The 12,273-nt window shown below is 46.7% G+C and overlaps 1 protein-coding gene across 4 annotated transcripts in view; it reads right to left on the minus strand.

Moving 5' to 3' along the window:
- Positions 1–12,273, minus strand: part of CACNB4 (calcium channel, voltage-dependent, beta 4 subunit) — a 232,902-nt gene that overhangs the window by 48,937 nt on the left and 171,692 nt on the right. For all 4 annotated transcript variants that reach the window (XM_005859309.2, XM_014534046.1, XM_014534044.1 and 1 more), the window contains 2 exons: positions 5,579–5,698; positions 3,904–4,026 (listed from right to left, as the gene is read on the minus strand). In XM_005859309.2, the coding sequence (XP_005859371.1) occupies positions 3,904–4,026; positions 5,579–5,698 (243 nt within the window). The remainder of the gene's footprint in view (positions 1–3,903; positions 4,027–5,578; positions 5,699–12,273) is intronic.

The raw sequence follows: 12,273 nt of genomic DNA on the forward strand, positions 1-12,273 counted from the left end.
CCTCTCCGCTCCTCCCCTCCTCCTCCTCTCCTCCCTCCTCCTCCTCCTCCTCCTCCTCCTCCTCTTCCTCCTCCTCCTCTTCCTCTTCTCTTTCTCTCTCTCACTTTCTCTCTCTCTGTTTGTTAATATCAGCACTTGAAAGGAAACTGCTTTTGAATTCATGCCCTTCTCAGTGTCAACTTCCTTGAAAGCATTGTCTACACTTGAAATATACTCCCCTTCTCTCCTCATCCCATTTCATTTGGCTTCCATCTCTTCAATTCCAGACAGTGGTCCCAATGACTTCCTTGCTGCTGAGCACCACGCTGCCAATCCAATGTCCATTCCTCACTCCTCACCTTGGGTGACATGTCCCATTTGCCACAGCTGACTGCCTCCTCCTTGACGACACACTCCCCTCTTGATGTCCACATATCACTCTGCCCTGGTTTTCCTCCTCTATCTCAGACTTCTCCTTTTCAGTTTCCTTTTTAGTTTTAATTTGTTGAATCTTGTCATGTTCACCATCTCTGCAGGATGGGATTCCTTTGGGTTTGATGCAGAGCTACCTTCTCCCCTCCCTCTACTCTTTTTTTTTAGTAGGTGACTTCCTTCATTATCACAGCTTTAAATGCCATGCATAAACAAATGATCCAAATTTATTATCTTTGGCCCAACCCTTTCCTCTGAGCTCCAGATTCATATAGCTAACTTCCTACTTGATATCTTCTTTGAAGTGTCCACTCCCCAACTGCTCTCCCCATCTGTCCTCTCCCCACCCAAATAATATCCATCCCAATTGCTCAATTTCAGCTCTTACTCTGAGTCCATCACCTGTGCTCTTCACTGCATTTCTATAATATATCTCAAATCCGTCTACTTCTCTCTATCTCACTGTCACCATGCTGGCTCGATCCCATGGTCTCGCACCAAGAATGATGCTAATGGTCTGTCTGATTCCATACTTATCCACTCCCATCCATTGTCTCTACCACAATCAGAGAACCTTTTAAAAATAAATTCATCTCACTTCTCATTACTTTCAGAATAAAACCTGAAGTCTCACCATCACCGAACGGTCCTACCTGACTTGTGCCCTACTTGACTTTCACAACACTGTCTCCTGCAACTAGGCCCCCTGGCTCACTGCATTCCAGCCGTATGACTTTCTCCCAGTAAACTGATTGTTCCAAGCTATTTTCCTACCCCAGGTCCTTTGCACATGCAGATTCCTTGTCCTCGAAGGTTCCCCCTTGCTCTAAGGCTGGCTTCTCCTCATCCTTCAGGTCTCTGTTTAAAGGGCACATTCTCACAAAGGCTTTCTCTGATCACCCCTATATTTGGAAGTATATAAACCCCTCATCCTTATATTTAAAAAATTCCAGCATTTGGTTCATTCCCCCCCCCCAAAGAATTCACGATGTGCAATTATTAATATGTTCATTATCTGTGTCCTCAGTAGAATTTAACCTCTAGAGTGCCGGGGAGTGCAATCGCGCTCCACCTGTCCTTCCCCAAAGGTGCCAGGAGCTCTATCGCTTTCCTCCTGCAGTGTCACTATTAGATGCTAGTAGTTCACTCTTTATTGACAGATGGCACTTAAGTGCAGATTACTTATGATGCCAAATGTTTGTAGTTCTAAAATTGACCACTGGCATTTATCTGCCTAATTTTCATAATTTTTTTCCTAAACTGCTGTAAAATCAGCAAAAATGCCTTGGCAATTTTAGCACAGTTCCTAGGATATTGGTTGGCACTCAAAGGGTTAAGTCTATGAGAAAAGGATCTACTTCATTTATAGCTGTTGGATATCTGCAGGGCCTGGCATATACTATAGAACGATATCTCAAATGAGTGACTATACAAATGTAGGTCACATGGGTATAATGCAAGGAGAGTGAGACATCTGTAGATATCCAGATGTTTGACCCACTTAGTATTAAATAGTAAAAACATTAAAACTATTTACATACATCCCGGTATCACTAATGCCATAGTAGAATGCAGAGTTTCAAAGACAATGATTTTCAAAATTGTTATATATTTACCATGCAAGCACCTCAGTGACATTGAGTGACATGTTTACGTTGATCACATTCTTCAGGCTCCTCCATTCTCAGGTTTCATCTTATTGTCCCACCTCTGTGCTCTCCTTTTTCTAAGGTCTAATTTCCAATGCTTCCTCTAGTGGAGCCAATGGAGACTATCAAGTAGGCCTCTGGCCCCATCAGAAAATTCCTCCAGTGTATGCCCCTGGCCCCATCAGAAAATTCTGTGCAGAACAGAGAAGGAAGACAAGGCTTCCCCCCTGACTCAGCCTAATTCTTGTGCCCATTTTCCAGATGCTGTCTCCTCCCCTCGACTCCAGCCCCTCTCTCCTTCAGCTCTGCCTTTTCCTTCCAATATAGTTCACTGGGTTCAACATCTCAGCATGGAAAATATGCTTAAATCTTTCCCATCTTAAAAACAAAAAAAGAAAAAGAAAACCTAAATTTAAAAACAACGCCTCAGCTCTTTATCTTCTCCTGACTGGAACCCAGTCTCCTTTCCAACTGCTAGCATTTAGGAAGAGAAAATTGCAATTCCGCTTTTCTGGCATCCAGATTATATGGATAAAGGTTTACTAAGTATCTTCATGGGAATTTCACAGCACCCCTGACCTTGTGTATCTGAAAGCAAACTTCTAACCACATCCATCCCCATAACAAGTCTTCTCCCCTCTCTGCCTTCCTCATTTTGATAGCTGACCCTTGCTTTTCCAGGTGAGCTGGAAAAACTAGCCTCCACCCTTCATTTTTCTTTTATGTCACCTTCCCCAATACTCCCTGCCCATGGGAAATCTCTCAATCCTGTCTGTTTGCCCCTTCACTCTCTCTCCAAGCTGCTGCCTCTCTCCATCCTGTCTGCCACAGCCACTGTCCGGCCCCACGGTGTCTCCCCCGCCCCTGCAATACCCTCTCGTCATCTAAGTTATGTTAAGACACAGGCTGGTCACATCCGGCCTTTATTTAAAATTCCTCCCCAGCCCACTGCCTGGTGATAAAGTCCAGGCTTCTTGCCAGGCCCACACGGACCTTTTTTAAAAAAAAAAACCAAATCAGGCTCCAGCCTCTCTGCGCTGGCCCGTCCCCAGTACCACTCCCTGCTTACTGCCCTCCAGCCATCGGCATTGCTCCCGGCTGTCCCTTCCACCGATACACCCCAACCCCAGCCTGGCTCCCTCAGGCTTCACCACTTCTGTCGAGCATTCTGGCCCCTGATCCTTCTACTCCCCAGCGTGGTGGTCCCCCCTCCCCAAGCTCTTTATCTGGGTTCCCACCACACCCACTCAATTGTGCTGCCATCGAACTTGTCACCCCGTGTGAAAACTGTGTACTTGTCAGTCTCTTCCACCAGCTCGGACCTCCCTGGCAGCGGGGAACGGGAGCCTCCACCTCTGGTCCCCCCAGACGCCCAGTACCATGTCTGACGTGAAGTAGGATTCAATGTACCCAGGTTGAGTAAATAAAAGTTTGCGGTGTCACTAGTTCACCTTTTGATTTGAGAGGCTCCAAGCCCTCCTTGTACTGCTCAATCCCTTAAGCTTTCTGTTTCCCAAAGACCTCTGCCCCCGTTTTAGCTTTAACACCTTAATGATTACACTCATTAGTGTTGGTTCCAAGGTCCAAGGCCTCAGGGTTATAGCCCAGATGTTTATACTGACCACATCCCGTGTAAATGGTCCCTTCAGGTAGGCGCCCTGCCAGCCGAACTCATGCTTCCCTAAGTCGGATCCGATTCTACTGCTCTGTGGTCATGCACGGTGACTAAAAGGTGACCAGAGGACACCAGGTGTATCCTAAATCCACCTCGTGATGACCGTGAGCCAAAGCTCAGGCCCTGGCCTCATGGCAGGTTAGGGGACGCAGAGAGCCCTCCATTTACCTCTTTAATGTGCAGAAAGTCCTTGGCATCGAAGGAGATGGCCGTGCTTGGGACAGGCACATCCTCGTCCAGGGCTCCACAGTAGCTCACGTTCGTCTTCACAGCAAAGGCTACAGGCTTGGACTGGGCCCAGAGCCATGGAGTGGGGATGGAGGGAGGAAGACAGAGGAGGAATTTTCATATTGAAACGTAGTATTATAACAAGACAACTGATAAGACCCGGCAGCAGGGGAAATCACTTTGCAAAGGGGGGTCTCCACTGGGTTTTCCTGGGTCAGGCAGCATGGAGACACCTGCAGACGTGGCACTGAAAACTGTGGATTCAGTGCCACGGACTCGGACTCGGTCCTACCAGCCCACCCTCCCTCCCCCTGAGCTGGCACTTTCCAACATCCCAGACAAACAATGTGCCCTTAACCATTGAAAAGGAATGGAAGTGGGAGGGGCTGTCTGCTTTGTCCCCTAGTCACACCCCCACCCCCACTCTTTGGATACAGGAAACGGGTGCTGGTTCTTAAATAAAAAGGTTGTGGTGGGGGGCGGGAGGGGGTGAGTGAGCAGTTCAGATCTGAAAGCCTGTGGGACCCACTCAGTAGAATACCTTATCCTGCCAGGGAAGAGGAAGGCCCGCGGACGTGGACAGGAAGGCAGAGCTGCTCACGCATCGCCTTCTCCCCAGCTACCAAAAGCGGGTTCCGAAACGCCTTTGGACCAAGTGCCCTTGGGCTGGTGCCACCTGGCAGAGGTTACACAAACCCCCAGCTACGCTAACACCACTGCCCCGACGTTTGGGTGACCACAACGGCCACAAAACAGACTCTGAGAGAAAACTAAAACACAAATTAGCCACAAATGAGAACACAAGGTTCCTGCAACCCCGGCTTGTGCATTTGAGCTGTGAACATGGCGGGGGAGCAGCAGTGCTGGAGACAGGACCTGAGTGAGGGTCCCACTGATGTCCCTTAACAGGCACCGCCCCGAAGCCCCTCTGCCGACCCGCACAGACGTCGCAGGTGTGGGAGCAGAGGCGGCTGCCTCACTGCCAGCACCATTCTCCTCTCTCTGCTCTTTTAACACCCTTATGTGACTCTTCCCATCCTGACATTTACACGTGCAACTTGTTGCCTCCTGTGGGTGCAGATTCCTGGGGTGGGGGCGGGGGGAACCCTCCTTGTGGATATCTGAAGGTCTATTTTGCAATGCCTTTGTTGCTCGTCTTGGCTGCAATGCTAATACTTGTTCAAAGTTCTGCACTTCATGCTGAACTTGAGGTGGGAGACTGAAACCAAGAGGGGAGATCAACAGGGAGACCCACAGAACAAGTGTGGCCTGAAATGAAGGCCACTGTCATGGAACAGGTGGTGAAGCTGGAACCTTAGGCGGCTCTGCCAACACTGGGTGTGGTGAGCTTGGTATTGGCTACGATTACTAAGTTGGAAGATGACCAAACCCTTCACCTCCAAACCAAACACAAAAGGGTGAAGTGTCAGTGTCTTGGGCAAGTGCTCCCCCGGGAATGTTTCGAAACCTCATTTAGGGGTGAATGGATCAGAAAGCCTTGCAACCTGGGGCCTTATCAGGATGATCATAAAATGATGTTTTCAGAGAAATCCGAGGCAGGGGAAGAGCAGGTGATCAACATTCCGCTCTAGAGCCAAAGAGGGGCAGGAGTCACCTTTGCTCTCTCCAGCTGGATGGCCGCCTGCTGCTCTCTCTCCTGCCGGATCGCTTCCCTGTCCTCTTCCAAGGAGACATCGGAGTCCGAGGGCCTGCTCGTGTAGGAATCTGCGGAACCCTGGAGAGGAAGACCCAGAGTGGTTTAAATGCGGTGCCGGGAAGCTTCTGGAACCGTCCCATCCTGTACAGCATCCTAAGCGGGTTCTTTCCATTTGCATGGAATTTGATGCGCACACCCTGGGCCTTCTTGCAGATATAAATTTAGACGGCAGAATACAGCTAAGCATCTGAGTAATTCCGAAGGTAGCGATGTTGTGAAGAAAATATTTGGACTAGGTTAAGTGCTAGGAAGTAAACTGCAATGAAAATGATGTGATAACCAGCCCCAATTCTCCTTGTTCTCTGCTATCTTTATACTAAGCTCACATTCATTTGTGAAACTGAAGTTTAATTCCATTCTCTCTTATATACACACCTCTAAAGGGAAAAAGAGATTCAGTCTATTACAAGAGCTAAATCCTACGTGTAGCTACAGCTTGGGCTGCAGGTAACTGATTTGCCCAGAATTTCAACACAGGGAAGTGGAATCCTGCATTAGTAAAATGACTTTCCAGTTCCAATGCCAACACCACTGAACTTCTTCACTATTAAAACGGCCATCATTGTCCTACAGCAGCCATACTTGGTCACTAAGCCACCAAGCCATGCACCTTGAAGATGAAAACAAGGGTGTCCTTAATTGGTGCCCACATCTAGAGGGGCTATTGGAACAACAATGACATCCACGCCCAATGGTTGTATCCCAGGGACTGAGGTCGCCAGCATCACTTGGTGCTCCCAACATGAGAAGAGATGAAAACTATAGCAGCTAGTTAAAAAGTTACTCCCCCATCCCACCCTACCCAACCCCCCAAAATCCTGGAAGCTTGCCTTCCAGATGCTACAGGAATATCATCCTTACAACTTCCTTAAGCTGGCATTACAAGTTGATATTTGCATAGACGATGACATTTACACAGCAGAGGTATGGACAGGACTGATGTATTGGGCATGTTTCATAAACCATGCACAGATTTTGAAAAGCATAGACCTATCCATAGAGCTAAGACTTTGCTATTGAAAGTGAAAAAAGACTCTAAGAATGGTTGACTGCTGAGATGGGCCCTTTGAATGTTTTTCTGAATGTTTACTTATACATTATATGTGAATTTGCTGCCCGTAAAGAAAACTTTGCCTCTCAGTAGTGGGTGTTACTGTATTCTAGCCGGGATGGTTTTTCCCATCATAAAAAAATCCCTAGCACAGATCATCCTGGCAGCCTAGAAGAATAACCCCTGGTTAGAGGTTTTTATCAGCGTGTCCAGCAGAACCCTGGCTCTAAATTCTGCCTCTGCAACCTAATTTTGAAAATTTGGTCCAAGTTACTTAGATCAATCCAGACTCAGTCTTCCTAATCTGTACAATGGGGATACTGACTATATCAAAGGACTGAATGGAATAAAATAAACAGCTAATATTTATTAATCTGCTATTACATCAGTGTGGCACTAGATGCTCTGCACACCTTATGTCATGGAATCCTTACAGCCAGCCATTTCAAACCCTCCCCAGAGCTGCATTTGATATTAAAATATTTTCTCCAGGACCTGGCACATAGTAGGCACACACTAGCCATTCTCATTCCCTTCCTAGAGTTGATATTTCTACATTGATTTTTTTAAAAAGAATTCACAGATAGATTCTAATCACTTTTCAATTCATTTATAATATGTATGCAAAACAGCCCATCTTGAAATGTATCCATTTCTTCTTATTATAGTTGCTGCAAAGAAAACACAGTTTCTCCCCCAGCTTTATTGAGATGTAATTGACATATAACATTGTGTACCTATTGTGTACACTAATATAGTATAAAATGATACACTATTTGTTTAATAACTGCAATGTGTCTAAACCCAGGCACTTTGTGTAGCACTTTGGAAAGCGCCCTTCCCAGAGAAAACGCATTTGTTAACCAAATCCTTCCGTGCAAACCCACTGGGGAAACGTCTGGACCTACAACATGAATAAGTACAAGGTGACTATTTCACTGATGCACTCATCGTTCTCAAACGCGCTACCCTGAATCCTTTAAAACAGGGTTCTCTCAGAGCATCTTTTGTCCAAATTCAGTTATACTTGCATAAAACCCAGAGTAAGAGAGAAAGGACACAAGCTTCTGAAATATATATGAAAACAGTTGTGAGTTAGTCCCAGGTGATGCTTTGCTGAAGTGTGATGTGTGCAGGAGACCACGGGCTGTGTGAAGATGTCAGGGCCACAAAGTGACTAGGATGCCGGCAGTCAGGAAGGAGGCACCTGCCTTGTTTGAAAACATGTGCTGGGGAAGGTAACTGACGACAGTTCACAAGCAAGCAGGCTGCCCACTGCTGCAGTGAGTCAAACAGCTAAAATACACAACTACTGCTGACAAGAGAAGATGGCTAATTTCCTGCAACTACCTCAGCGACATTTCACGCCCTGGCATTCGATCTCTCTGAGCACCCAAAAAGTGATTCAAGGACTCCTGCAGATGAACTTTATTTTGAAATGTGAACAAAATTGTAAGAATTTCAAAATTACTTAATAAGCTCTACGACTGCCAAATATGTAGAAGCAGACGCTTCTGTTGACTTCCCCGTTTCTAAGAACACTGGCGGAGGGGAAAACCGAGGGCGATGAGAGCCAATTTCACAGTCCGTGTTATCACAGTGTTTCCTCTGGGGTTTAGGGTGGGTTTTTCGTTGCACATGGAAATCCTTGCTGCTGCCTCTCACGGTCCTAGGGAAGCAGAGGGCAACACCAAAAGCTCCACTTTGGCCCATGGACATGCTCTGCTGGCTCGGCACAGAACTGGTTTCTTGTTTTCATTTATTTTTACTTTGTGTTGTTTCAACTGGGTCCAAGAGCGTATAGAGCTATCCCAGGAGAAAGGAAGGAAGAGGAAAAGAAAAGGCCCTAGGTTGTCACAAAGGCGCAGAGCGAACAACAAGAGAGCCAAGAGAGGCCAGGGGAGCCTGTGGGGCCGGACTAGAGGAAGGAGCCAGGGAGGGAAGGGGGGGCGCAGCAGGCTTCATGGACTGGGGGCTGCAGGGGGATTGCCCAGCAGAGCTCTGGTTAACCATTTATGATCGGCAACGGGGAAACGGCGAGAAGAAAATAATGTTAGATGCTAAGAGGGACAGACATAAGATGCAAAGGTTGCTAGCCCCGGCCAAAGCTGGAAAATGCAGCCTCACCAGCTCTTCGTTTTTCAGAATTCCATGTCATAAAAAAAGGGCAAAGGGTGAGCTATCTCACTTATTGAGTGAGCCAATCCCAGGCTGTTAACCCATGAGCAAAGGGCACGGCAGAGGCTACTCCCTCAAAAGTTACTAAGCAGACACCATAGCAGGGCACATCTTGGAGTCTCCAATGAACCAACTAAATCTGAAAAAGAAAAATGGAAACAATTGCTGAAAGTCTCTTCCTCAATATAATTTTGTGTAACATATTATATACAATTTTTAAAGCCATAAACTAATGTAGCCTAGTGAACATAAAAAGAAAGAAACAGGTTATGCTTACTGGGTGTGATGTTAGCAATCCTAACCTTATAACAACATATATATATATTTAAGAATTGTGGTTTTCAATGCCTTAATTCAAAGCCCTGGGTGATGTGTACATTCCAGCACTTAGGCAGACAAAGAGCTTTTGAAATTATGCCTAAAAGACGACTATTGGACTTTGCTCTAAGCTATTTTGTACTGTTTCTTATAAATAGGAGGTTTTCAAAAATGTTGGCTGAAAGAATAAGGCAAGATCTGCAGCCCACTTTTACTGGGCAGAAGACCTAAAGTTTGGCTTCAGTCACCACTGAACTAAGTTTTGTTCTTAGGCTACAACGAATAGTCAAGGGCAGCAAAGGAGTATGTTCCGAAAAGTTCAGAAAGGGAAGGGTAGAGTCTGAGTGCTTACTCATCTCCTGCTTAATGCAAATCACTAATTATCACATCAAGCCTATGAGGTAGGTCACAATTATCCCCATTTTACAGATGAGGCCCCTGAGGCTCAGACAGTAGGAGCGTCCCTGCGTGTCACTATCATAGGGCATTATGCAGGGGGCAGGGATATAGGTCGATTCTTTTTTTTAAAAATTTCCTCTACAAAATCTGAAACAAAAACTTACACTAAAATGTCAAACATTTTAGTTGCCTTTAGTAAAACAAAATGACATCCTGCAATATTTTGTTAACATTGCTCATACAACCAATATTTCACTAATTTGGAATGATGGATTTAGGTAAAGAACTGGCCATCTGAGATCATAGAAAGTGACTTGCAGACTGCTTTTCAGAAGACATGCTTTCAAAAAGCCATCTCCAGATTATCAAGGTTTTGGTTTGCGGATTTATTTGAGCTTCTGCTTCAATGATAGGATTTTACTCAGCCTTTTAGTTATTGGTTAGAGGTTCTAAGGTACCCTTGAGAGTTTTCTTTTTCTCTTAAGTGATAACTCCTCCAATTGTGTTTATACTGCTTACATACAGATTTTTTTCATAATTAAATTATCTATATATATATAAAAGCCTACGCAACCTTTCGTTCGACCATTCGGCCAGTAGCTATGATGCACACTGACCACCAGGGGGCAGATGCTCAACACACAGACATGGAAACATGGAACAGACTGATGAATCTCAGAAGGAAGTGGGGAGAGGGGAGGGCGGGAAGAGATTAACCAAAGGTCTTATATGCATACTAGAGGCCCGGTGCACGGATTCATGCACCAGTGGGATCCCTCGGCCTGGCTTGTGGGGATCGGGCCAAAACCGGCAGTCCGACATCCCCCTAGGGGTCCCAGATTGCAAGAGGGCCTCTAGTAATTATATAGAAATATAGAGCTTAAAACAGTACAGGCTTTGTCTGAATTATCTGATTAGTGGAATCCAAATTAATGGGTTCTATTAGAACTGTTTTACATAATTTATTTAAAATGAAGTAATATTCATTGAGAAACTTAGCCAACCCCACCCTTCTTGTTATGTTGACTAGTTTGGCAATTGCTGTAACTGCCCAATTTCAGATACTATTTCTTTCCAGCTGTATCTCCATTAATAGGTCTTTAAAGGAAACTCATTCATGGTGATACCATAAGAGCAGAAGAATTTCAATTGACCTCATTGTATAAAGAGGGAGGTGACATTTGCATGGTGACAGATGATTGCTAGAATTAGTGGGGTGATCACCATTATAAGGCATAAAATGTCAAATCACTATATCGTATACCTGAAACTAACATAAATAATATACATTGTACACCAACTATACTTTTAACATAGAGAGAGACAGAGACACGGAGAGAAAAATGAGGTGACAAAAAGGCCCAGATGGAGATGGAAGGGAAATTTGTGTCAGCCATGGCCATTTAGGCCCTTGTGAAAAAGAGGTTGAAATGGAGGTTAAGAGCAGATTTGCAAGTTAAATCAGTGATGAGAGTGGTAACAGGAAGCAGATCCTATATTGAGTTACTATAAGAATTGGAATTACATATGGTTCAACCTAATACATTGGGAATGAACAAAAGACAAAGATTACTTTATAGAGATGCTGTCTGGCAAAAACTGCTAATCCTATCTAATAAAAGACAAAAAGGGTAATTAACCATACCTCCGCTACGCTTCCCATTGGCTAATCAGGGCAATATGCAAATTAACTGCCAACAAAGATGGCGGTTAATTTGCATACATAGGGGCCAAGCCACGGACTGAGGCATTAGGCCTGGGCAGGGCGGGAGCCAGCCAGCGATCCTTGATGGCGGCGGGAAACTGGGGGTCCCCTGCCCAGGCCTAACGCCTCGGCCACAGGCATTAGGCCTGGGCAGGAGCAGAGCCAGAGATGTGGAGGAGCAGGGAGGGAGCCAGCGATGGCAGGGAGCAGGGGCAGAGCCAGAAACTGTGGGAGCTGGGTCAGGTGCAGAGCCTGTGATCACCGGGAGCAGGGGTGGAGCCAGCAATCGCAGGGAGCTGGGGGTCCCCTGCCCAGGCCTAATGCGCCTCGGCCACAGGCATTAGGCCTGGGCATGGGCGGAGCTGGCGATCATGGGAAGCAAGGGAGGAGCCGGCGATGTCAGGGAGCTGGAGGGCCCCTGCCCAGGCCTAACACCTTGGTCAGAGGCATTTGGCCTGAGCAGGGTGGAGCCGACATGGTGGGAGCAGGGAGGGAGCCAGCAATCACGAGGAGCAGGGGCGGAGCCGCTGATGACAGGGAGCTGGAGGTCCCCTGCCCAAGCCTAACGCCTAGGTCAGAGTCATTAGGCCTGGGCAGTGGCGGAGCCCAGGATGGCGGGGAGCAGGGGCAGAGCCAGCGATCACAGGGAGCAGGGGCGGATCCGATGATTGCGGGAGCTGGGGGTCCCCTGCTCAGGCCTAATGCCTCTGCCACAGGTGTTAGGCCTGGGCAGGGGTAGAGCCAGTGATGGCGGGGAGCTGGGGGTCCCCTGCCCAGGCCTAACGCCTTGGTCAGAGGCATTAGGCCTGGGCAGGGGCGGAGCCGGTGATGGTGGGGAGCTGGGGGTTTGAGACTATCTTTCAAAGCTGTTTGTACAAAGAACAGCCCCTGGAGAAAGAGATTGACACCGTCCAGAGCAAAGGGAAATTTTACTTATTGTCC

The sequence above is a fragment of the Myotis brandtii genome, unplaced genomic scaffold (genome assembly GCF_000412655.1).
Source record: "Myotis brandtii unplaced genomic scaffold, ASM41265v1 scaffold125, whole genome shotgun sequence".
Taxonomy (NCBI): domain Eukaryota; kingdom Metazoa; phylum Chordata; class Mammalia; order Chiroptera; family Vespertilionidae; genus Myotis; species Myotis brandtii.